This window comes from Lepidochelys kempii, chromosome 8, assembly GCF_965140285.1.
Source record: "Lepidochelys kempii isolate rLepKem1 chromosome 8, rLepKem1.hap1, whole genome shotgun sequence".
Lineage (NCBI taxonomy): Eukaryota > Metazoa > Chordata > Testudines > Cheloniidae > Lepidochelys > Lepidochelys kempii.
Window position 1 is genome coordinate 103,455,284 of NC_136387.1, and position 27,105 is coordinate 103,482,388.

The window sequence follows — 27,105 nt, forward strand, 5'->3', positions numbered from 1 at the left end:
ACCAAGCAAGGGCTTAAATGCATGGCTGAACTGAGGCTTAAATCCATGTTACGTATAGTTTAGCAATTACCGGGAATTTCTAATAAAAATAAAGGACTCCTTTTCCAAAAAGACGACAGGGTGGGGTAGGGGGAGAAGAGAGAGCGGAAAGTCAGGGCCGGTTACTCCGCAGACTTGCTATGGTCCCGCTTCACGGTCAGGTGCCGTTTATTAGTGGCTTATAAAGAGTTAATCAAGGATGACTCATCGTTGTCAGTGTGTTTCAGACGGGAGTAGTATGTAAGCAGCTCAATGGCAGCTGCTATCGGTGCTGTTATAACGCATGGTTCTGAGCAACCAGTTGGCCTGCTGGACTCGCTAACAATCGGCGAACCAGTTATGAAGCCCCTTCAGCCACTCTTTGTAAGCTACGGACCAGTGGGCCTTGGTCACCAAACCTGACCTGTTTGCCTGGGAAAACGCCCCGCTTCGGTGGGAGAATAAGCAGAGAGAGAGCCGGTGGATGGGTAATATCGTCCCTCCGGAGCCGGTGGGGACGGATGGCTGACCCCGCAGAGTTCTCCTCCTCAGATCCATGTCAGATGTTGCACCAAATCAGTCGCACAGCTGCCCTTTCTCTAGGGAGAGAGAGTCACCGTCCCCTTGCTCTAAGGGCTTAGAGCTAAAGGACTGCGTAATAGGGAGGCCCTGCCCCTTTCCGGGGACATGAGGTTTTTGGCCAGTCAGCTCTGTTCCGTTAACCCCTGGACAGGCTATAGGACCTAAAAGAAAGAGAGCTGAGCAGTGGAGAGCGGAAGGGGCGGCAGAAAGCAGGAAAGCTCCTGCAGGAGCCCCTGAGAAACCAGGGAGACAGACCCCAGCCAGGAGAGGCTGGCTGGAGAGGAGAGGGCCGACCGAGGACCAGGAGCTCAGCTGGGTGGAGGAATCATTTGGTTCTGCATTTTGTTTTGCTGAAGTATCTCTATTGACTCTGTTACCCCAGGAAGGGTTAAACAGTTTAAGGAGACTTGACGGGGTGGGGGGGAGGTCAAGCCACCACTATGGCATTAATAGGTCAAATATGACCAATAGGGAAACTGAGGCAGAGCTGCTGCAATGCCCCATTAGGTCACGGGGAGTGTACCGAGACTGCGAGTGTTGTACAGATCACAGCAGGCTGAAACACTAGACTGGGACTCCAGAAAGTGGGGGGAGGGGTCATTCCTACTCTGTGCCTTGGTTTCCCCTCTGTAGAATGGGGATAACAGCTCTGCCCTGCCTCGCAGTGGGGCTGCAAAGACAGATGCATTGAGACTGGGAGGTGTCTGAGGACAGCGTGCTTGTAAGGCGCTAAAATGCTAACCGTCAACTTCAGCTAAAGTGCGTACAGGTAGGAGAGCTGCCCTTTAAACCGCCTCCTCCCCCACACGTGGCTCTGCAAGCCATGCAGGAAGCACGTGGGATCCAGCCTGAGGACACGTGAGCTGCACCAGCTCCACATGGGAAGCCTTTGTGGGAAAAGTCTCTGGGATACGCTCAGTGCGCAGCTTGTGGGAGGCCTGGTGGAGGCTGGAGCTTCGGAGCCCGCAGAAGGGCATTGAACTGGTGGCTTTTAACCCCTTCGAAGCCCAGCTGGGCTTTGAGAAGCTCCTCGTGAGGGAGTTTCCAGACTGGGCCGACCTTTGGGGTTTCTTTATGGACCACATCGTACCAGACACACACGTCCCCTAGCCCACGTGTGCTGTGGGAATGGGACAACGGCCTGGCAGGCGTGGCCTAGTTGCCTTAGCCCGGGACTGGAAGCCAGCAGGGTACAGAATTCCCATGCCATCTCTTGCGCCGCCTTGCTCTGTGGCATTGGACGCCCGAGTCTCCCAGTCCCTGAGCAACCAGAATGCCCAGGCCCAACTCAGTCTCCTCACGTCAGAGCATAACATCAGGCCCTGAGCTTCCTCACTCTCATAGAATCATAGAATCATTGAATATCAGGGTTGGAAGGGACCTCAGGAAGTCATCTAGTCCAACCCCCTGCTCAAAGCAGGACCAACACCAACTAAATCATCCCAGCCAGGGCTTTGTCAAGCCTGACCTTAAAAACCTCAAAGGAAGGAGATTCCACCACCTCCCCAGGTAACGCATTCCAGTGCTTCACCACCCTCCTAGTGAAAAAGTTTTTCCTAATATCCAACCTAAACCTCCCGCACTGCAACTTGAGACCATTGCTCCTCGTTTTGTCATCTGCCACCACTGAGAACAGTCGAGATCCATCCTCTTTGGAACCCCCTTTCAGGTAGTTGAAAGCAGCTATCAAATCCCCCCTCATTCTTCTCTTCCGCAGACTAAACAATCCCAGTTCCCTCAGCCTCTCCTCGTAAGTCATGTGTTCCAGTCCCCTAATCATTTTTGGTGCCCTCTGCTGAACGTTTTCCAATTTTTTCACATCCGTCTTGTAGTGTGGAGCCCAAAACTGGACACAGTACTCCAGATGAGGCCTCACCAATGTCGAATAGAGGGGAACGATCACGTCCCTCGATCTGCTAGCAATGCCCCTACTTATACATCCCAAAATGCCATTGGCCTTCTTGGCAACAAGGGCACACTGTTGATTCATATCCAGCTTCTCGTCCACTGTAACCCATAAGTCCTTTTCTGCAGAATTGCTGCCGAGCCATTCGGTCCCTAGTCTGTAGCGGTGCATGGGATTCTTCCATCCTAAGTGCAGGACTCTGCACTTGTCCTTGTTGAACCTCATCAGATTTCTTTTGGCCCAATCCTCTAATTTCTCTAGGTCCCTCTGTATCCTATCCCTACCCTCCAGCGTATCTACCTCTCCTCCCAGTTTAGTGTCACCTGCAAACTTGCTGAGGGTGCAATCCACGCCATCCTCCAGAGCATTAATGAAGATATTGAACAAAACCGGCCCCAGGACTGACCGTTGGGGCTCTCCGCTTGATACTGGCTGCCAACTAGACATGGAGCCATTGATCACTACCCTTGGAGCCCGACGATCTGGCCGGCTTTCTATCCACCTTATAGTCCATTCATCCAGCCCATACTTCTTTAACTTGCTGGCAAGAATACTGTGGGAGACCATGTAGCATGGGGCACAGGTCATTTGCTGGAGGATTCTCTGCTCCTTGAAGTCTTTAAACCACGATTTGATGACTTCAATAGCTCAGGTGAGGTTTTTCGCAGGAGTGGGTGGGTGAGATTCTGTGGCCTGCATTGTGCAGGAGGTCAGACTAGATGATCGTAATGGTCCCTTCTGACCTTAGTATCTATGAATCTATGAAAAGCTTTGCTAAAGTCAAGGAATAACACATCCACTGCTTTCCCCTCCTCCACAGAGCCAATTATCTCGTCATAGAAAGCAATTAGATTAGTCAGACATGACTTGCCCTTGGTGAATCCATGCTGACTGTTCCTGATCACTTTCCTCTCCTCTAAGTGCTTCAGAATTGATTCCTTGAGGACCTGCTCCATGATTTTTCCAGGGACTGAGGTGAGGCTGACTGGTCTGTAGTTCCCAGGATCCTCCTTCTTCCCTTTTTTTAAAGATGGCCACTACATCTATCCTCCTCCTCCTCTCCCTGCCTGTGAAATGGGGATGCCAAAGCTGCCTTAGCACCCAGGGAAGGCTGTGGAGATCTGGGGCTGCTGTTTGTAAATGGCTTAGAAGACGTAAAAGGCTGTATGTGGGCCAATTGATTGGGGTGTTTCTAGGGTGCCCATCACTGTTGTATCTAGGCACTGAGCACAGTGTTGTTACGGCCTGGGGGCCACGTCTGGCCTGCCAGACGTTTTAATCTGGTCCTTGAGCTCCCGCCAGGGAGCAGCGTCGGGGGCTTGCCCCACTCCACGCAACTGCTAGAAGCAGTGGCATGTCCCTGCTCCGGCTCCTACATGTAGGGGCAGCCAGGGGGCTCCGCACACCCCAAGTGGCGGGGCAGCACATAGAGTCACCTGGCCGTGCCTCTGCGTAGGAGCCGGAGGGGGGACTTGCTGCTGGTTCTGGGAGCTGCTTGAGGTAAGCTCCCTCTGGAGCCTGCACCTCTGGCCCCCTCCTGTGCCCCAACCCCCTGCCCCAGCTCTAATCCCTCTCCTGCCCTCCGAACCCCTTGGTCCCATCCCGGAGCACCCTCCTGCACCCCCAACCCCTCATTCCCAACCCGACCCCAGAGCTCGCACCCCCAGCTGGAGCTCTCACCCCCTTCTGTACGCCAACCCCCAATTTCATGAGCATTCATGGCCCACCAAACAATTTCCATACCCAGATGTGGCCCTTGGGCCAAAAGGTTTGCCCACCCTTGGGCTAACTCCTAGTGACCATATCCTTTCCCTGAAGTCGATAGGAATGTGACCCTGAGAAAGGGCTGGGTGTGACCTTGTGGCCTGGTGTTATTGAGCCGGGGTAACCTACCCAGCTGGGGTAATGGGAAGTGTTTGTAGCAATGTATTTGAGAGAGGGCTGGGGAGGGTCCCATGTCCCAGCTGCATCCAAAACTACAGACCAAAGCCACTGATTTGTCCTCTTAGGGTTGGTTATGTCTTGTGACAAAGTTCCTGCTCTCCCTTGGTGGGTCTTGCGCTTATTGGCGGATTTGCTCGCCTTGGAGCTTCACGCAGCCCTCAGCTTGGCCGTTTTTCTGAACCCACAGTCCCGGTCAACTCCTCCTGTGTCTGACCAGGAGTTGGGAGGATTTGGGGGGAACCCGGGCCCGCCCTCTACTCCGGGTTCCAGCCCAGGGCCCTGTGGAATGCAGCTGTCTAGAGTGCCTCCTGGAACAGCTGAGTGACAGCTACAACTCCCTGGGCTACTTCCCCATGGCCTCCTCCCAACACTTTCTTTATCCTCACCACAGGACCTTCCTCCTGGTGTCTGATGATGCTTGTATTCCTCAGTCCTCCAACAGTCCACGTTCTCACTCTCAGTTCCTAGTGCCTCTTGCTCCCAGCTCCTCACACGCGCACCACAAACTGAAGTGAGCTCCTTTTTAAAACCCAGGTGCCCTGATTAGCCTTCCTTAATTGATTCTAGCAGCTTCTTGATTGGCTGCAGGTGTTCTAATCAGCCTGTCTTAATTGTCTCCAGAAGGTTCCTGATTGTTCTGGAACCTTCCCTGTTACCTTACCCAGGGAAAAGGGACCTACTTAGCCTGGGGCTAATATATCTGCCTTCTATTATTCTCCTATAGCCGTCTGGCCCGACCCTGTCACAGTCTACACTGCACAGTTAACCTGACTCTGACCTGGATTTTAACCTTCACCTCCCCGTAGCAGCCACACGTACACACTGACCTCTGACCTGGGTTTGGAGGTGCTCTAAGCCCAGGATAGCTGAGGGGTTAGAGCCCTGGCTCTGCTTTAACTCAGGCAGGAACTTGCCCACTTTGCTGTGAGGATAGGCTAAATCACTCCCGTGCTGAAAGTCCTCCAGTGCCTTCCCACAATCTCCCCCCAAGGACAGACAAGTTCTCCCAAAGTTGACTGGGTAGGAATCCTAGAACGTCTCAGCCCAAGGTGCCTTGGGACATGCCCCCACACTCATGGGCGAGTGCAGAGGCAGTGAGGACAAAGCAGTGCAGGAGGGGCTTTGCAGTAGAGGATGCTCACACCTGGGCTCGACTAACCCCAGTACTCAGATTGAGGGGCCAACCACCAGTGAGCGCCCACACTGCACTGGAAACCTGGGTTTACAGTCGCTGTGCCTAGGTCCTACAGGCATGCTGACATGTCGGTACTGCACTATGCAGACTTTCTGATGCAGGTCTGGGGCTTGAGTTGTGTCCACACTGCAAAATGACAGGGCTTGAACCTGAGTCACAGTGGGGCTCGGGTTCTGACCCACCCCTCCCAGCATGGTCCCATGAGTCCCTGCTGACCTGAGTCAGACTGATTTGTGGGCTCAGACCGGAGTCAGGCTTAATGTGCAGTGTGGACGTCTCCTGATACACTCATGAAAGTGCTGTTGCTCTGCTGATGGGAGGAGTCCTACTGAACGGTCCCTTGGTGCTGAGGAAGTGGGGCAGTCCTAGAGCTGGATTCAGTAAAGTGGCTTGACCCTGGCCTATGTGAAGAGCAGGGACTCTGCAGTTTAACAGAGCAGCCTTTCAATACGTGTGCATTTGCTAGCCAACTTACCTGTTCCATTTCATTCAGGCAGCTGCTAAGGCAAACTCCCTCCCCCAGAATTTCTGTCGTTCCCAGCATTGTCACATAGGACCCCACGCTGGAGCGTGCCGAGGGGAAATACAGAAGCAAAATAAAGTTCCTTGTCTTTTATGACCTCCAACTTGCAAGCATTTTGGGGTAGATACATCTTGTGCTAACTGTGCTTCCGTCCAGCAATGCAGCGGGGCCATAGGCTGGGCGGAGAAGGCGGTGCAGGGCTATAGCGAGTTCGTGCAGGCGGCCCAGCAGAACCGCGGTCGGCCCGTCTTCACCTTGTTCTGCAGGGACAAGGATAACCAGGGCAGGAGCTGGTGCCCGGACCGCGTCACTGCTGAACCAGTTGTGCAGAGTGAATTAAATAGCCTGCCTGATGGATCTGTATTCATCTACTGCCAAGTGGGAAACAGAGCCTACAGGAACGACCCCAACAATGAGTTCAGAAAGAATCTGAAACCAACTGCAGTCTTAAATATGGGACACCTCAGAAGTTGGTAGAAGAATGTCTTACCAGAGAGCTTGTGCACGTTTACCGAAGATTATGTTTTCTCTCTTCTTTAGTCAATTATTTATCTAGCAAGTAGATACCCATATCTTCAAGCTGCCGGTCATTTTCATTTAAAGGAACCATCATGTATTGCCTTATCTCCATTCAGACTTTAAACTGTCAAGTGCATTGGCTGAGTGGCCAAAATAAATGCCACGAAACTGTAGGTACAGAGCATGGGAAGGGATCTTGCAACCCTAGAAAACTGTACCTGACCCTTGTGCTGAATTAAACTCCTACTTGCAACCAAAACAATAGCTCCTGTAAAGTGGGCCGTGCTGCATACGGACACCGTGATTGTACGCATGCACAGGGAGTCAAAGGACTGGAGCCGAGCACACTTTTTCGGACGAATAGTAAATGCACCAGAAAATGCAGTTTCGGGGCAACCGAAACTATTTGCCAGTGTGGGTCAAATTCAGCAAATCGTTTCAACCGGGTAAAAATGAGGTTAAAATGTTTTGAAAATGCGGAAATGGTTCGTTTTGACATTTTCGGAGCGTTTCGTTTCAAAATGAAATTGTGTTTCAAACTGGCATTTTGTCGAGAAAATGGCTTTTCAGATCAACCCAAGTGAATTACTTGGGAGGGAAGGGAGGTTGTGTCAGCAAGAAAAAATGGGGAAAAAATCAGTTTTAGTTCAAAACAAAATTATTTTCAGATTTTTCCATTCCGCCACCAAACCAAAAAATCAATTATTTGCTCAGCTCTAATCTTCTAAACTCAGGGTTCTCCCACTTGAATTTAAGGGTAATCTCCTCTATCTGGCAGCAATATTAAGACTATTATCCTCCCTTCAGGCCTCCAGCAACCAGGGGGCGATGTTATCACAAGCACTGGAGCAGTGGCTCACACACATCTACCTGTTCATTACCGCTTCTGTCCAACAATGCTATAGGGGAAGGGATCAAAGATAGATAGAGTAAAGACATAACACTCTTTCCATCCTGCTAGTATCTTTGGAGGATGTTAAACAGCAGTTAAAAAGTTAGACCTTTTTAAATCAGCAGATGCAGATAACTTGCATTCAAGAGTTTTAAAAGAGCTGGCTGAGGAGCTTGCTGGACCATTGATGTTGATTTTCAATAAGTCTTGGAACACTGGGTTCCAGAAGACTGGGGAGAAAGCAAATGGTGTGCCAATATTTAAAAGGGGTAAACGGGGTGACCCTGAGCAAGATAATAGAGCAGCTGAAATGGGACTTGATCAATAAATATTAAAGGAGGATAATATCATTCATGCCAATCAACATGGGTTTGTGTAAAGTAAATCCTGTCAAGCTAACTTGATATTTCTTTGATGAAATAAGTTTGGTTGATAAAGGAGTTGATGTAATATACTTGGACTTCTAGAAGGCATTTGAGTTGGTACTGCACAACATTTTGATTAAAAAACTAGAACGATATAAAATTAAAAAACTAGAACGATAGAAAATTAATCTGGCACACATTAAATGGATTAAAACTGGCTAACTGATAGGTCTCAAACTGTAAACTGGGAATCATCACGGAGTGGGTGTGTTTTTAGTGGGGTCCCGCAGGGACCTGGTCTTAGCCATTTTATCAGTGAGCTAGAAGAAAACATAAAATTGTCACTGATAAAGTTTGCAGACAACACAAAAACTGGGGCAGTGGTAAATAATGAGGAGGACAGGTCACTGACAGAGTGATCTGGACCACTTTGTTAGCTGGGCACGAGCCAACAATATGCTAAAGGTAAATGGCTACATCCAGGAACAAAGAACGTAGGCCATACTTACAGAATGGGGGACTCTCTCCTGGGAAGCTGCGACTCTGAAAAAGATTTGGGGGTCATGGTGGATAATCAGTGAATCACAAGCTCCTAGTGCTGTGGCCAAAAGGGCTAATGCGATCCTGGGATGCATGAAAAGGGGAATCGCAGCAGAGAGGTTACTTCACTTCTGTACTAGGCCCTGGTGCAATCGCTGCTGAAATCCTGTGTCCAGGTCTGGTGCCCACAATTCAGGAAAGATGTTGCAAATTGGAGAGGGGTCAGAGAAGGACCATGAGAATGGTTAGAGGGTTGGAAAACCAACCTGCCTTACCGCGATAACTCAAGGAGCTGTGTCTAGTTAGCTTCGCAAAGAGAACGTTAAGGAGTGACTTGGTCACAATTTATAAATACCTGCGTAGGGAACCAATATTTCATGACAAGCTCTTCAGTCTAGCAGAGAAAGCTATAATAGGATCCAATGGCTGGAAGTTCAAGCTATGCAAAATCAGCCTGGAAATAAGGCGTAAATTTTAAACAGTGCAGGTAATTAACCAGTGGAACAATTTACCAAGGGCTGTGGGGGATTCTCCATCACTGACAATTTTTCAAGGAAGATTGGATGGTTTTCTCAAAGCTCCGCTGTGGGAGTTATTTTGGGCAGTTCTCTGGCCTGTGTTATACAGGGGGTCGGACTAGCGGATCACAATGGTCCCTGCTGGCCTTGGAATCTGTGAATCTATGCAAACATGAGCCCTCCTCTGTGTTGCAATTTGCCACTGCTGGGATATTAAGGGACTGTTTTGGTTTTGCTAGTCAAATCACAGGTAAAATGAGACCCTAGCCACTCTTGGTTCAGACGAGGTAGAGAAATTATGGTGAGTGTGAGTTCAACTGAGAAAATTAGAGCTTGTGCACAAAATGACTACCCAGAGCAGGAGGATAAATAATTGCCACCCATTATTCCAGCATCAGGAGACCTGGACAAAATAGCTGCTTAGAGCCGAGGGAGGCATAATTGCTACCTAGTCCCGGTCTCATGGAAAGACAAAGATCCATTCACTACAGGTGCCCTCCCCATCCCCCCGCACAAGAGGGTTTAACTATACAGAGGATTTACAGGAATATAACCTGACTTGCTCTTCCCAGAGTCTGGCTAAGAGAGCGAGTGAGTCTAGAGAAACCGGGAGTCGGTGGCTCTGCAGAGAATGTTTGAATCTAAATGGGCACGAGAGGAGGTCGTGTGATGCAGTGGGAAGGGAGTTGGACTGGGAGTCAGGAGGTCTGGCTTCTATTCCTAGCTCTGCCACTGACTGCTGGGTGTCCTTGAGCAAATCACTTTGCCAAAGTTCTGCTTCCCCTTTGGCTGTCCCTGGCAAGCTCTTTGGGGGAGGGGCTGCCTCTCACCAGATGTGTCTGTAAAACGCCCAGCATCGCAGGGTGCCGGCTCTCACGTGGGCACCCCTGGGACATTAGTAAAGAGACTGGTCCCACCCAGCTGCTTTCAGCACAGTGTCAGTTACACAGCAGCTGGAGCAGTGGTTCCCAGCTGGGCTAGACATAGGCACAGTAGCGCCGATTGAGCTAGCATGCTAAAAATAGAAGTGTCACCTCGGCGAGGCAGGCAACAGGACGAGCTAGCCCCCCGAGCACACATGTGGGGTGCTGGGTAGGGTTGTACTTGGAGCGGGTAGCGTATCCCACTGCTTCTGTTTGTAGCATGTTAGCTCAATCCAAGCGACGTCTGTGCGAGATGGAAATTACACCTCTGGCTCGAGTAGAGATGTCCCCTTAGACTTTGAGGAGTGGCCGTTTGGTCATCAGCCGGATGGCTGGCACAGGTCTGTGTTGTTACATGCGGGATGACTCATTCCATGTAGTCTGGGCCGCACTGGGGAGAGGTTCTTTACTATGGAAGAAGAACTCTGAGGACTTAAATCTCTCCCGGCTGCATCTGTAAGATGGGGATAATAATACCTTGTCTGCCAGGAGCCTGGAAGGGCTTAGTTATTATTTGTACAGTGCTTAGAGATCCTCGGATCAAAGGGGCGATACAAGCAGAGCATATTTTAAATTTTGATCTTTAGCTGCCCCCTGGGAAGCATTCATGCTTCAACACAAAAAGATGCCACAATAGTGTCTTAAGAAGGGCAGGGAGAAAAAAAACAGCAATTTCCTTGTCTCTCTTGCTTGCTCATTAGGTTTCTCTCCTCTGCTCTGCCCTTTGTAGATGCACTAGGAGCTGAGAGTTAACAAGCTTCGCAATAAACTCTGGCTTCCTAGACAGCCTCTATTAAGATGGGCGAAAAATGGCTCCTTTGTTCAGAGCTCTCATCAGAGAGTCGAGTCTCTGTCTTTAAACACCTCTGCCTAGCTCATCTCCCCTCATGAAAACGGACAATGACAAATGGCATTATATCGAAGCAGAGAAATATGCCCACAATGGCTCCGGCAAGCCATAGAGGTCCTCCTTAACTGCGTCTGCCAGGTCTGCTCCCACGTCTCTGGGTGAATGTAGAGCCCCACAGAACCATTAACAGTGTCTCCACATGGTGTCACTGTTCAGATTCAAACTTCAGGGGGTCTCAGAGCCTGGGTTTTCATGATACAAATGGGGGATATTTGGGAAGCTGGGGTCAAGGCCCCGAGTCAAAGTTCCCCCAAGTTGTGATGTGCTCAGGGCTGGGGTTTTGGATGGGGTTCAGCGCCTGGGTCCCCACTTGTATGGAACATGCAGTCCCCTGATTTGCAGGCACATGGGATGCTTCTCATACCCCCAAAGAGAGCAGCGCGGGAACCAGAATTTCCATTTCATGGGAAGTTCCAACATTTTGATGTTTGTTTTTTGTCATGGAACCAAGTGTCAAATTTCAGGAGTTTTCCGTGAAGTGAATGTGGTGGGTGGAGGGGAAGTGAATGTGGGGGGATAAGGGGGAAGTGAATTTTGAGGGTGGGGAGGGGAAGTGCCATTTCAGATCATTCAAAACATTTGGTTTCAATTTTTTAAATGTTTTATTGTATGGTTTCTCCTTTTCGACCTGAGCAGCTAGTCAGAGTTCAGGGCCCTGGGGATGTTCCAGCTGGAAACAGAAACTGATGGTGGCTGGGATTTTCTTGGATGCAGCCTTATTTACAAGAAAGGAACAAAACTCTACATCTCTGAACACAGAAGGACCCAAGAACAAAAGGAGCAGTTTCCGAGCTAACATCCCCCATAATTTTTTAGCCAACATTAGACCTAAAAATGCTCCCTGGCTTTTTCTAAGGTCACACTGGGTTTACAGGCTGCTGCTTGGCTTCCTTGCCTCTCCATCTCTCTGTTCTTATCTGTTCCCAGTTTCTGTCTCTCTCTCTGTCACACACACACACACACACACACACACACCCTCCCTACCCAGAACAATACTCAGCCAAAAGCTCCTGGATGGGTTCACATACACCTTTTGTTTTAGATGGGGGCTTATGCTTACAGTTATGTTAATTAAAGGGCAAATTCACACCTATCAATCTCAATGTGATTTTAATTCAACCCATAACAAGGTTCTCACAGCTTGTAACAATATTATAATTTATAATAAAAAAGCAAAATGCATTGCCAAAGGAAGAATCAGAGAAGATTAGGGTTGGAAGAGATCTCAGGAGGTATCTAGTCCAACCCCCAGCTCAAAGCAGGATCAACACCAACTAAATCAACCCGGCGAGGGCTTTGTCAAGTCAGGCCTTGAAAACCTCTAAGGATGGAGATTCCACCACCTCCCTAGGTAACCCGTTCCAGTGCTTCACCACCCTCCTAGTGAAATAGTGTTTCCTAATATCCAACCTAGACCTCCCCCACTGCAACTTGAGACCATTGCTCCTTTTTCGGTCATCTGCCACCACTGAGAACAGCCGAGCTCCATCCTCTTTGGATCCCCCCTTCAGGTAGTTGAAGGCTGCTATCAAATTCCCCCTCACTCTTCTCTTCTGAAGACTAAACAAGCCCCGTTCCCTCAGCCTCTCCTCGTAAATGATGTGCCCCAGATGCCTGATCATTTTCATTGCCCTCTGCTGGACTCTCTCCAATTTGTCCACATCCTTTCTGTAGTGGAGGTGCAAATACCCATCACATGACACTGGTGGGGCCCCAAAACAGCTACCACCGTCCAGTGCATTCAATTAATAACACATGCAGAGTTTCTGTTTGCAGATCTGTGTACTAAGATGGCAGTAGAAGCACTAAGGGTTATTACCATGGCATTGTAGCTGGTACATTTCCATTTCTTCCAATTGTCGCAGTCTTAGGGAAAATCACCGGGCAATGCCCCAGCCTTTTGCTCCTGGGAATGGAGCACAAACCCAGCATACGCCTTGCTCTGTGTCACACTTGGCCAAGGCAGGTTGCTGCCCGAGGCTGACTTCATGACAAGTCTGTTTTCTCACAGACCTCACCGCTGGGTTTGAACCTGCCATTCCCCTGGGGGCGTCGCTCCGAGGTTCATGGTCAGGCTTGTGGTCAGCACTGACTATGAGGTAGTGTCTCCAATTGCTGGGTTAGAGGTTTCGCCTCTGGCATTGTTCAGTGTGGTTTTCTATCTGGTCACAAGCCAAGTGTGAAGTGAAGGCCTCTTTTGTCTCCTGTAAATAAGGGACCGGCCAGGGTTTTCTTTCAAGTGCCTCACAGTGGCCCTTTATAGAAGAAGCCAGTATGGGGCACTCGCACCACTGACCAAAACGTGACCTGGAGCCTACACCAAAGGTTTGTCGAGGCTCAGTGAAAGTGGGGGTCACTTCTTCCCGTTATGCGAGGGGAAGGTGGGAGGACTAGTGCCGCAGATGGCTGGGTCGGCTGCCTGCCATCCTGAGGGCCAGGAAAACACCAGCTACAGTGGACTAGTGTTTGCAATGGAACTGAAGTCCCAGGCCCAGCTGGTGAGCGGCCTGAAGGGCTGGATCTCAGTTCCCCCACTTGGGGAATGAACCGCGGGCCAAGTTGTGGGTTCGACTCCTGCAGCGCAACAGGGTAAGAGAGTCCTAGCGTAGCTCCTGACTCTAGTTAGGGGCCAGGTTATGGATAATTTCACCTCAGGTTAGGTTGGGTTTTCTTGGTCTTTGTCGTAACTCCTCTTCTGAGCCTTTCGAGCTCCGCTCATTTCTTTATTTTCCTGCTCACATCTGAAGATAGCCCCTCTCCCGTTGCAACTGCCCTTAATCTTTGTATCTGCCCCTGGAAAGCCTCTAAAGAGGGATCCAGGAAGATGACCCGCCAGGAGTGGCAGAAGATCCCTAAAAGTGGGGGGGAGGAGCACTGGCACCCAAATTGTGACCCCATCCCCTGCACAGCCCCTTCCCCCCAAGGCCCTGCCCCCATACCGCCCCTTCCCCCCGAGGCCCTACTCCCGTGCCACCCCTTCCCCCAAAGCCCCATCCTTGCGTCACCTCTTCCCCCCAAGGCCCGGCCCCCTGCTCACTCCTCTCCACCCCCTCGCCCCCGTTGCGCCCCCTTACAGCTGTAAAAAAGTAGGAGGGCCATGGTCCCCTGACTCTCCCTTCCAGTGCCCCTGTGGCCCAAAGCCCCAGAGCTCGGTTGACACTGGTTTGACCTCCCCTCAGCTCCACTAAGCTCAGCAGAGTCACTCCTGATTTGTATGAGGCTATGTGAACCAGAGTCAGGCCCTAACGCTGAAAACAAGGATGTAAAGGGATAACTGCAGCTACTGCGCTCTCTGTTGAAAGAGCGATCCCCGGTTTGCATTGTGTCTGGCTCTCCGGGTGAGAGTTAACGCTCTTCCCGGTGGATTTACTGCCCTATTGTCAGGCCAGGTTTTAGACAGACAAATTGACACCCAAGCAATGAGTCCTGTGGCATATTAAGTTTCCTGCATGAACAATTTTTGTGTTTCCACCCCCCACCCCATTGCGGGTCTTTGTCGCATAGTGGGGCCTTGGCAGGTTCAGAGGTACAAGTGGCCCCTCTACCAGCCTGTACACGAGTCTGGTAGCTCCCAAGAGCTGTCGAGGCCAGTTAAGGCTGCTTCCGGGGAAAACTGGCTTTCTTTACTAGTGCAACACCAACCCTGTGCTCAGCATGACCCAATAGTTACAGTCCCTGCCATGAATAGCTTCAATCTCAGCTAGGAAGTGGAGGAGCTGGGGTTGCATCAGGAAGCCCCGTTGGGTTATAATTTGGTGGTGGCGTGTTGACGTCTAGAGAGCATCATGGAAGAAGAAGGGTGGAGGTTGGGTGAACTCTAACAGGGACGTTCTGTGCGGGGACAGCCCGGAGAAAGGAGCGGAGACGGGAGCGGGAGAAGGACACAAACAGACACCGGAGGTGGGGGTGTTGATAGAGCAGCGGTGGCGGGCAGCAGGAGCTTTGTCTGATGTGATCCTGGGAGCAGGGCAAGCTTCATTCTGTGGATTGTCCCGGAGGGGTAACTCTTGTGCAGAGGATGGTGCCCATTCCCGGATTAGTTCCTTGTCTACACTCGCACGGCTTTGCTGGTCGAGTCGCACCAGTGTAGCTACACCAGCAAACCCTACTAGCGGAGACGCAGTTTATTCCAGAAAAGAGTTCTCTTGTCATTATAGCTTATACCATTTCCCCAGACACAATAAGCGATCCCAGCAGAAGGTCTTTGTCCACTAGTGCTGCACCTACACTAGAGACTTGGCCAGCTAGGGTGGTGGGGTTTTTTCACTTCTAACCAATTTAGCTATGGCATAGACCTGCATCATGCCACATATCCGTGGGCAGCTGTTCTGCAAACACAGCAAAGGCCTTTGGCGAGGACGCTGGGGCAAAGTCAAGGGCCCGGCACGCGCTCCATACTCCTAGGAGGACAGCAGCTGGCTTTCTGCTGGGACACTCAGGAGCATTTCCATTCACAGTGGAGTCACCAGCCTCAAAGGGTTTCAGCCGGAGCTGCCTTTACTCACGCCGCCACGCGCGAAGTGAGAAACGCACCGTGACTTTTATCCAGAATGGTCAAGTGTTTCCAGTTGTCCTTCTCTGCTGGAACTCAGGGAAGGCGGACAGGACAAAGGGAGTGGAGGGATAGCTCAGTGGTTTGAGCATTGGTCTGCTAAACCCAGGGTTGTGAGTTCAATCCTTGAGGGGGCCATTTAGGGATCGGGGGCAAAAATTGGGGTTTGGTCCTGCTTTGAGCAGGGGGTTTGGACTAGATGGCCTCCTGAGGCCCCTTCCAACCCTGATAGTCTATGAGTGAGCTTAAGTGGTTAGAACAGAGGACTGGGAGACAGGACTCCCATGTTTCCTTTCTTGGCCTGTGAACTTGGGTCAAGTCACTTTAACCGCTCTGGGCCTCAGTTTCCCCATCGGCGAAACTGAGGCTCTTGGCCAAAGAGCACACAATGGAGATGAAATCAGCGTTTGGTGTAAGTGAGTCGTTGGTGCAAAGACTCACTGGGATGGGCCAAGTGCATCCTGTGTGTCAGTCTGCGGGGCTGAACAGAGTCACATTAGCAGTAAATGTTCCCTGGTAACACTGCACAGTCCAAAAGTCTGCTGGGTATTTTCCCTGAGAGGCCTTAAAACACGGAAATGCTCATCCTGATGCCGGGGATGCGGCATCCGTGCTGACACTTAACCCAGCAAATTAGCAGAGGGCTCAGTCTGTGGTGCTAATAATTACCAGGAGTTATTAATACCACCCAGGCTCACAGTCACTGCTGATCTTTCCCAGTCACCTTGGCCCGTACTCATGTAAACAGCTGTCACGATGGCCCCGTCAGCCCGGCCTCTGGCACGCAGTGCAATGGAGAGGGGACGAGCAACTGCATCTTTCTAAGCAGCTGGATGACACAGTGACCCAGGTCTGGACACAAAAGCCAGCCCCAAGCTGCGGGAGAGAGGGGGCTTGGCAGCCATCCAGGGACCTGTGCAAAGGAGTTCCAGCCTGGGAAGGGAGCGAAGCTGCCCCGGTCGGCAGGACGGGCTGCTCTCTTTTAGGGGTGGCTCTGGCACCTGTTGGGAGATGCAGCAGAGCGTTGCTGTGATTGAACGGAGCTAGAATGACACATGTCTGTCCCCAGCTGGACTGGACGGAGCCCTCCCCCAGCCGGCAGCCCCTGCAGCATGAGGCTCGCTTTGATGAGAGATTTCAGCTAGTGGACCCAAGCAGTTTTGTAGCCTCTGGCACCGTTCACTGCCTTTGCAAGGTAGTCCAGAGACGGCCCAGGAAGCAGAATCCTCTCTGCACAGATATCACCCCCGCTCTCCTGCCACCGAGCTCTCCTACAGTCCCTGGTCGAAGGCTTCCTGAGCCATTCTGCTGGCTGCTAAGCCTGGCCCTGGAGCACTTTGGACTGTGGTCCCTGAAACTGAGCAGGGCCGGGGCTGGCCGGCAGAACCAGTGGGGAAAATCAACAAACCCGCTTTCTGCCGGAAACCGCGGCTCGGTCAAACCCGAAACCCATCAGACGTTGCGTCGATTTCAGTGACATTTCAATTCAGATAAAAACTGGGGAAAGGCGCATTCGGACAGGGTCCAAACAGGCCGGTTCGAATGAACCATTTCAATGGCTCGGTTTGGAACAACTCTTGGTTCCGTTTTTTATTTTGTGCTGTATCACATACGGTGAAACATCAAAAGTCCAAATCAACACAAAACATTTGATTTTTTATTTTTTTTGGTCAAAACAAAACATTTTGATTAACCCGATTTCCCCCTCCTCCAGCAAGCTCCCCCGGCCAGAGCTTGGCTGGGAGACCTCCAAGGAAAACCCACGATGCAAGAGTTCTAGGGATTTATTTTTTGGTTGCTCTTTCCGCAGAACAGGTGGTGAAGTATGTCCCTGCATAGCGCTGCTGGGCGGGCCACTCCAGGTCCCTTGTGCTTGTTAAAAATCCTACTGGATTTGTCCCAGCACTGACACAAGTATCCTAGACAAATTCCATTTTGGGTGATTCCGTTCTGCCTCCTCTGTGCTTCCTACTGGATATGGCATCCTTCACTTCCTTGTAGTGTTACTTTGTGCATTTATACACTGCCGTGCCCCACTCCAGAGGCAGCTGCATTTCGGTGGTTCCTGTATGTGTCATTTGAAAAGTGATTTGGGAGGATATCTCTGTTATTAAAGCCCAATGCACAAATCAATCCAAACTTCTGAGCCATTCAATTCAGAACTCAATTTCAGCGTGTAACACCCCGGTGGTAATTCAGCAGCTACTCTTCTTTTCAAAGGGGCACGTTTGAGGACATAGGGAAAATAATTGGCTGTCCCATGGTTTGTGATGTGCTTGTCTCTTCCAATTGCCAGTGTTTACTTTTAGGCAGATTATGGGCTTCTCTCTGAGGAGGAAGAATCAGCTTTCATTGATGGTGTTTTGTTTTGCTTTGAATTGTTTTCCATGAATTACAGCATATTGAAAACTGACCTTCTCCTTCAGAGCATCGTTGTGGGTCCACACCCCGTTGTGCTTGGCACTGTACAGATATGCCGTATGAGAGCATCCCGTCCTCAAAGAGCTTTCAGGTGAAACAGGCAAGACACAAGGGGAGAAGGGCTAAGCCCATTGAAGCCAATGGGAGTTTTGCCACTGATGACAGTGGGTCAGGATTTCCCGCAACAGCTGGATGAGACCAAAAAGGCCTTGGCAGGGGCGGAGTAGGATGGGGTAGCAAAATATAATAGGATGCTTTAGCCCAGGCCAGCCGTGAGTACCCTTGTTGTCTCCAGTGATTGCCGTGGGTATCTTAGGAGAACCTATTCTCAAGCATGAGGATTGGTCAGTTTCAGCCTCAGTGTGGGATCCCTCCAGGCAGTGAAGGGTTTTGCTCTGGGGCAGACATTTCCCCCCAGCTCGTCTGTACCTTTGGCCTATGGGAGTGACGTTCTTCCTCCGCTCCCCTTCCAGATGCAGCAGCTGTAGACATGGACCCGTTTGATGGGCAGACGTTGGCTGAGGCACTGAAGTGGTACCTCCACGATCTCCCGTGCCCTGTGATCCACCCAGCAATATACAGCGAATTAATCTACACTGCTCAAGGTAATCACCCCATTTGCTTTGCCTGGCTGCTTTATGGGCGGTGGGGTTCTTCGAGCTTCATCATGGGAAGGCTTGGTAAACGGGCCATCACTGCATCTCGTGATCAGTCGCTGGTGCTACTGAATATAACTCGATCTGGAGTGAGTGGCGGGGTCCACATCTGGATCCAGACTGGGCTTAGGTTGAAGGGCTGGAGTTCAGGTGTGTGGTTAAGCCAGATCTAGGGCTCGAATCAGTATCCGATTAGACAGTGTCAGACTTCCTCTAGCTTCTCTTGCGGCGTGTGGATTTCAGGCAAGCGTGGGGGAAATCTCATGAGATCAGTTGTTCCCCTGAGAATTCCACTATCCTCCACTGCATCTAATGTCAGTCCCTCTAGTTTAGGATCCCCCCTGATCCAGAAGAGTTAGGGGTGGGTTTGGATCTGGCGGTTCCCTGAAATGTATAGCAGATTCCATCCATGGAGAAAGGGCAGCAATGCGTTTCCAGGTAACGCTCTTCAGGGAGAATTTCCTTCTCAGGTTTCCTTCTCTCTCCTATGCTTGAGAAAATCACAGAGATGTATTTTAATGACCCCAAGAGGTTGGGATAAAGACTTAATGTCTCGTCCCAAGCACAGCGGCACCCCCTCCCATCCCACTGGGCTAATGGATCAGGAAAGATGCCCTCACTGAACCACCCTTGCTTCTACCCTGTGGGCATCTCACAGTTCTTTAGAGGTCTCCCTCTAAAGAGCCTAATAAACCCAGCTGATTGAAGTCAGTCTTGCTTAGCGTGTGATAGCTGAGAAGGAGCTGAGATGAGGTGCCGTGGCTGCAGGGCAGGCTGCATTGCCAAGGTTTCCGTCCCAGTAAATTGTCCCGATGTAATCCATCCTCAGCAGTAGAGTTGAGAGGCCCCATCTGAGATCAGGCCCCCCTTGGGCTAGGCATTGCACATACACAGAGTGCATGTATCGAGAGCCATGGTAGACAGTCCCTGCCCTGGAGAGGTTATAATAGAAAGAGACGAGACAGACAAATGGTGACCAGAAGGGAGCAGTAGTATCCCCATTTCAAAGGAAGTTCAGGGAAACCAAGTGACTTGCCCAGGGTCACCCGGGAAAAGAAAGGGATTGAACCCCAACCACCCGACTCCCATTCGCTTTCCCGTTCCCAGTTGCTGCTTTCATCCTCTGGCCACTCCAGTTTACTTGAGCCGTGGCTTCCTGTTAGCCTACACACCGAAGAAGCTGAATCTCAAAATGAGCAGAACACATTGCTTCCCCCATCCTCCCTTCCTAACAGGAATCATCAGGCTTTGTCCCTGTCTCCCAGTCCATAATAATCTCTTCAAGCGGCTATTCGTAATGATCCAACTGCCGGGGATGGATGGAGCGCATGGAAACACCCACCTCAAGTGTTAGATCAAGGTCAAGAAATCGATTGCCATTAAAAGCGACATCCCCACCGCCCCTCCCTGCCTCATCCATCATTTGTCACGCCGCCGGCGACCTCTCGACCCGCTGGCATGGAAGAGCCTTTAGGAAAGCACACACCTCCCCGGAGCCCGTAGTCCCTGCTGTATCCATCACTGGGATGACATTGGGGGATGGACGCAATTGGCAGTCGCCTGCTGGTAAAACATTAAATAGCCACGGAGAGCCCTTCACCCGAAGAAGCATCGGTTTCTCTTTAGATTCGTTCTTCAGTCCTGGGTGGATGCCCTTCCTTATTGCAGCCAGTCTGTGAAAGAGAATAGACTCTAAGCCAGGTGCAAAGCAGCTACTTGCTATTGGCCTAGCTGCTTAGTTACATGTATCGTTGAGATTTAGAGGTAATAATGGGCCAAATCCACCCCTGCTGTCAGTGGAGTTACCCCAGGGATGACTGTGGTTCACCACTAGCCTTTCGTCCCAAAGGAGCCCAGAGTGCTATACCAACAGAGATCAACACATTACATCTCTGGATCACTTCGCACACGGCTGAAATGCAGCCACCTCTGGGGCGGGACAGCAGGCAGGCAGAATGCACTCCAGTTTAGGGCAGGAAGCAAACACTGCGCAGCCCTTTAGGAAAGGGCAGTGACAAAACAAGCACCAATCCAAACCACTGCCATGATTTTGTCTTGTTTCCCTTCTCCGTTGCATCGTCTGTTGCCCAAGGGAGGCCCCAGTGCTGCAAACCCTCCCTCCTGGGACTAGTTCCGTTCAAGTCAGGCGTACAGGCTATTCGCGTAAGGAAGGTGTTTTCGGAATCAGGGCCTCCGACTGTAAACTCGGCAAGGCAGCGACTGAGTGGCCAACCGGCGGCTGGTGTCAGCTGTCGTAGCTCCATTAAAGTCTAGCGAGCTAGGAGAGTTGACACCAGCTCCAGATCTGTGCCTTTACTGCTGAAAAGCAGCAAGAGATCGGCACTAAGAACAGAAATGATCGCTCTAAAACTAACCGGCACAAACCACGCCCAGCCTGCACCACCCAAGGCCTCATGGGGACGCTTCCAGTAGGATTTTCAGCAGGGTTTCTTTGTTTCCTTTTTAATCTCAATTGAAAAGAAAGGGTTAAAGGAACCTGAAAGCGTATTGAGGAATCAGGCGCATATGGTATCTCCCCCGCCCGTCATCCACCATCCCTGTCCCCAACACACAACTCCCTCCGAAACAGCCACATGGACAGCAACAACTTTAGCATGACTAACAATTGCAGCCACTGCAGATGTGCTCCGTCCGGCAGCTTTTCGCAGACATTCAGTAAATGCAAGGGGGCCGACGGTACTGAGTCGACAGGCCAGTTGTTTGGCTGTATGACGGTATGGGGCTAGGTTGGCTGTGTTTTTCTGAGTCTCATGGGTCAATCGAGCCGTCAAGCTGAGAACACGGGAGAGGCCCCCATCAGATGCAGAGCAAAGAGGAAAACTGGTGACGGGGGGAAACTGGGTCTTCCGCTGATGACCCAACTTGTTGCAGAGGGCCCTGTGTGTTGTGCCTACCTCTGGCTCGATCCTGGGCTCCAGTGGATGTAGTGTGGAAGGGGTGGGGTCTTGGGTCAGGCCAAAACCAAGACAGGCCATGATGTTCAGCTCTGAATCCGAGCTCCCTCAGAGGCAGGGAGATTTTCAGACCTGCCGAATCAGGTGGGTCATTCCCCAGGAAGGCTTGGGCTCCTCAAACTTTAGGATATCCTGTCCTTCCAAGGGACTAGCCACAAACTCCAGTGCAGAGAATCGCAGGCCCCCTGCCAGCTGCTGGAGTGTCTCGGGTGGGCACTGTGCTTCTCAGAGGGACAGGACATGTTCTCCGCTGGCTCAGGGGCTGCTGATGGAGAGGGGGCATTGCCCTTTCTGGGATATCCAGCACCAGCAGGGGTGCTAGGCCCAGTCACTCCTTGCACTCCGCGGGGTGCGAATATGCCAGGCCTGCAACTGAGTCCTCAAACAGACACCATAGTCGAGGATGGGGATTGAACCCAGGGACTTCAACACCAGAAATCACAGGCCTCGCCCACTTGCACTAAGGAGGAGCTCTCTCTGCAATGGGGACGTAGCAGGCTGCTATTGTCTGTCGGCCCAGCCACTAAGAGACAGGAGCACACCCAGCAGGCCAGTGGAGCACACAAGGACTGAAAGGCTGCAGCAGCCTACTGGGTGAGGGAAGGCTCCTTGCTCCCTTACCCTGGCTTCCCCTCCTGCAGATCCGTGCAGAAACCAGCCCAGCTGAGCTATGGAATTCGGGAGTCTGGTGGTGCTTCTACGGCAGGCAGTGGTAGAATTCCTAAATAATCCTCTCCCATGACATGAGTCATAACAAACAAGCTCTCCGCATACCGGGGCTGAGGCATTTCACAATCCCCCAGCATCCGAGTGCTGTTCCTTTGGATTGCGCACCACAGTCAACCAAGCCAAACACCGCGAGTTTCCACCCAGCAGCAAAGAATCTAAGCGCTGCCCTTGGGCAGAGACGTGAAACCACAGCCACTTGTGCCCGTCTCCGGTGGTTATCGGGGCAGAAGCTAGAGATCCCTCAGCAGTCCTTGGAAAATACCCCTGGGATAAGCCCAACACGCCTTCCCTCAGCGAAGCCAGCTAATGTCCAAGGATGCAAGTGAGCTGAGCCTGCATCGCCGGCATCTAGCCCTTTGCCTTGAGAGTTACACGCCCTGGAGAAACTAATTCTCTTCTGCCCTAGAAGTAAAGAATAGTCAGGAAAATCAGAGCAGAAGGCCTGGTTAGGATCTGAATCTGGACTTTCTAGTCCATCCCATTGCAGGGGCAGGAGCAAACGTCCGGAAGTGTTCAGAACCGGGACTCTTGGTTAAGGACCTTTTCTCATAGGACTGATCCTCTGCTGGAGTGACACGTGACTGAGCAAGCAGAGCTCCTCAGGGCTTGGGTCCTGAGTTCTAATCCCTGAATCCTGAAGTCTTCACTCACTTTTTACTCCTTGAGGCAAAAATTTGCACTGACTTCAGTGCAAGATTTTTCCTGAGCGAAGGCTGATGACTGCAGGATTTACTCCTTAGCAAACGCTTGGCAGGGCGGGCTTGACTTGCTGGCCTCTGGGACGGGTACATGTGTGTCTCCTAAATAACGGCGCCCAGTGACAAAACCAATGGCACGTCTGAGAAATTCACCCTTCGCTGAAGGCAGGAGTGAGGCTCTAACCTTATCTGTCCTGGAAGGAAGCACAAATACAGATGGAAAAGGCAGTAAGCCGTGTCCATACACCACTGCACAGCCCTCGTCTTCTCTCTCGTCCATAGGCACCAGAACGGGTGGCATTGCCTCAAACGCCGAAAGGCTCTAGGCGCAGAGCCGGTGTGCCCTGGCCATGCCAGAAGTCCCAGTGGCTGCCAGGTCCCTGAGCTTCAGGCCAAGGAAGAAAGCATTATTACAACATTTTAGCTCGAGTGCCTGGGAAGGTTTTACTGTAATCTAGTCAACTTTTGGCTTTATATGGGCGTAGAAAAACCTCTGCTTTTTAGCTCAGGATGTTGGAAGCCCCTTTCGGTCTCTGCAAGCGTTTTTGGCCTGCATTGGATTGTTACAGGTTAGGTTTTATTTGAATTTTTCATTCAAGCAACCGGCCAAGTGCTTATAACTGGGAAGGTCCAGGCAGGCAGAAATCTTCAGTTCATCCAGCAGCCAGGCTGGGCTCCAAAGACCTTCTAAGTGATTTCTAAGAGAGAGAAAGCAGGGCCAACACCAAAGAGCAGAATTTCTTCTTTCGGTTTATAAACCCCCACCAGTTTATCTGAGCACCTTGCACACGGGAGTGAATTTATCCCCACCACACCAGTGTGAGGTTGGGAATTGTTATCTCCAGTTCACAGGTGGGGAACGGAGACACAACGTGACTTGTCCCACCTCACGCAGAGTCTGGGATAGAGATGAGAATTGGACCTTGGACTCCCAAATCTCAGTCCAGTCCTCCTCCGCCTCTACTGTAAGGGGATCTTTAGCATGGAAACCCTCACTGTGAGCAGGCAGAGCGAGCTAGCTAGCTGTCTGTGTGGCGAATATTATTTCTATTGTGGTCGCATCTAAAACATACTGGCTGCTTGCCAAAAGGATAGGAAGACCCGGTCCCTGCCCAGAAGAACTGATAATCCCACGATGGTGTTTCTAAGGGATCTATCAGCTGGGGACCTAAAGCGCTCTGGAATCCGTTACCTGGAGCAGCATGGCTCCGGACGCCCACATGCAGGCCAGGTAGGAGGGTGCTTTAACCCATCTCCAAGCAGTGGCTAGGGTGGCCTTCCCCAGCAGTGGAATTTCATGAGCTTATAACAAAAGATTCAGGCTCGGACAGCTTAAAAATGGTGCCTCCAGCCCCCCTCTAAGCACCTTCCCCCTTGTTTTGGGCTGTCTGTGATCTTGTACACTCCAGCCAGCTTGAATTCAACCCTATCCTTTACCCAGGGTGGAAAATCTAGACGCGGACAAAGCCCTACGGGGGTACCGTGGGGAACTGTCTTGTACTGACAGGGGCTGGGCGGGATGACCTCGCAGTGCTTTCCCGTCGTTTGTGCATCACGCCCTTGAGTGCTGTATTAGGATGAGCAAGTGAAGCTGTGTACGAGGATTTAACAAGCAAAGACTTAAAAATCAAAGGGCAAACATTGCAAGTCTTTGCGGGGGCAGTGTAGCCAAGTGGGTACAGCACTGGGCCTCAGGAGACCTGGGGTCTTATTGCCAGCTCGGCCACTGACCCACTGGGTGACCTTTTGCAGGTCACTTTCCCGCCCCATGCCTCAGTTTCCCCATCTTTAAATGGGGGTAACGATCCTGCCCTCCTCATTAAAGCGCTGGAAGATCGGGAGATGAACGGCGCTAGATAAGAGCTGGTGAGTATCCGTATAGATCCCCTTTTGCTCAGCCCTTACTCCTCAGCGTGCGTTTTGCCTGGCCAAACGCTGAGTCAGAATCTCAGCACTGTCCCTGCAGCTTCCGAAGGCCAGATGTGCAGAGGAAGTCACACCCCCACGTGGCTGTTGTACCAGATGTTCTGGGGCTGCAACGCCCCATCAACCAGTCGGATCCATCTAGTTCACAGTGCCTTCAGTCTCCCCACTGGCTCTTGCAATGGGCTGAGGGCCACACACACCTCAGACCTGCCTGCTCTGCCCATGAGCACGGCCCCTTGCCAAAGCGTTCGGAGCAGAGCAGCCAGGGAGCTGGCCCTTAGCTCAGGCTATGGAAGCACATGCTCCGAGCTCCAGAAGGCTAGGGTGACCATCCGTCACATTTTTTAAGGAACAGTCCCATTTTGGGGGACTTTTTCTTAGATTGGTGCCTATTACCCCCCACCCCCGGCCCGTTTTTTCACAGTTGCTATCTGGTCTCCCTACAGAAGGCCCACGTTTAGTTCCCCACAGGCCGGCTCTCTAGAAGGGTCCTGGCAGCCGGAAAGAACTTCCCTCTGCTCAGTGCAAAGCCCTGAGTTATGGCTGTGCTGTGCCTGTTGTCTGGTTTTTCTGGCAGCTCTGTTTCTTGGTGACTGTGGGCGAGTTTATTAACCTGTGGAAGTGCCTCCGAGAGCATCCCGAATCTCCTGTACGGGGGGAGTTACTCAGAGTGATTGTTCCTGGGGGAGGTGACAGAGCAGCCGTGGGCCCAGATTCCCAGAGCTATTTCGGTGTCTAACTCCCCCTGAAATGAAGGCAAGGTAGACACCTAAACACCTTTATGCACCCGGGCCTGGCTACGCAAGGGCACGCCTGCGCTGGAAACCACTGAGACCCTCATTCAGCATCTAGGCAGGCAAAGCACAGGCCGGTTAATCTGTTAGGGTTAATGGTAGCAGCCATTGACAGATGGGGCTTGCGGGGGTAGACGAGGCCAATGCCAGTTGTGGTTGGTTACCACCGAGTTCTGGGATGGGGCCAGGTCTCCACGTGGGGCGAGTCAGCTCTCACCGCAACGCCTCTCGGTAGTAATTATCTCTGTTGGCAGAGCAGCCTGGATCGCTTGGCACTAGGCGCCAGCCACCAATGTGTTTGAATACGGCTGTGTGGAAATGTCTACGCTTAGGAGCAAAGACAGTAGGCTGCTCTTACAGGACGGGGGACTCTATCCTGGGGAGCAGTGACGGACAACAGTTTGGGGGTTGTGGCGGAGAATCAGCTGAACGTGAGCTCCCGGGGCCAAAAGAGCTAATGCCCCCCTGGGAGGCATAAACAGATAGATCTCGTGTAGGAGCAGAGAGGTGATTTTACCTCTGGATGTAGCGCCGGTGGCAATCCTGGGCCCGGTTCTGGTGCCCACCATTCAAAGAGAATGTAAATGAACTGGAGACGGTAGGGAGAAGAGCCATGATATGATTAAAGGATTAGAAAACCAGCCTTGGAGTGATAGACTCGAGGAGCTTAACAAAGCAAAGGTTAAGGGGTGACTTGCTTAGAGTCTGTAAGTACCCTGCCTCTAAAACAAATATTTGATAACAGGCTCTTCAATCTACCAAAGAAAGGTCTAGCACGTTCTGGAAGCTGAACCTAGACAAATTCAGATTGGATGTAATGTATACATTTCTAACAGTGAGAGTAATTAATCAATGGAACAATTTACCAAGGATCATGGTGGATTCTTTATCACTGATGACTGTTGCAATCAAGACGGGATGTTTTTCTAAAAGATCTTCTGCAGGAATTATTTGGGGACAGGTCTCTGGGCCTGTGCTATGCAGGAGGTCAGCCTAGATGCTCACAGTGGTCCCTTCTGGCCTAGGAATCTATTAATTGATTGACACCCCTGCACATATGCATATCCCCGCAATGCTCTAACATCCATGTCCAGAGCAGATGGCCTTGTGAAAGCTGAACCAGCAAAAGAAAGGAAGCCCGGGGCCATCAATGTAGAGCAGGGGTTCTCAACCCTTTTCTTTCTGAGGCTCCCCCAACACGCTATAAAAACTCCACAGCCCAACCATGCCACAATAACTGGTTTTCTGCATATACAAGCCAGGGCTGGTGTTAGGGGGTAGCAAGCAGGGCGATTGCCTGGGGCCCCATGCCACACGAAGCTACATTGCTCAGGCTTCGGCTTCAGTTCTCTGATATTCAAAGCCCTGCAGGCCTGTTTTGATTAGAACGAGATATTGGTGATATGAGTCAGATATATACTTGGGGACATCTGATTTATGTACAAAACGTTTATTCTGGGCCCAGGTACCTCCGTGTCTGCCCCTCCAGTGAGCTGTGTGCTCAAGGAGCTTCCTCTCT

At 51.3% G+C, this 27,105-nt stretch overlaps 1 protein-coding gene across 2 annotated transcripts in view; it reads left to right on the plus strand.

Moving 5' to 3' along the window:
- PIK3R3 (phosphoinositide-3-kinase regulatory subunit 3) overlaps positions 1 to 27,105 on the plus strand; it is a 347,705-nt gene that overhangs the window by 126,620 nt on the left and 193,980 nt on the right. For both annotated transcript variants that reach the window (XR_012160507.2, XM_073357839.2), the window contains exon 4: positions 18,282 to 18,413. Coding sequence is in view for 1 of the 2 variants with exons in the window: in XM_073357839.2 (XP_073213940.1) it covers positions 18,282 to 18,413 (132 nt within the window). In the remaining variant the exon portion in view is untranslated. The remainder of the gene's footprint in view (positions 1 to 18,281; positions 18,414 to 27,105) is intronic.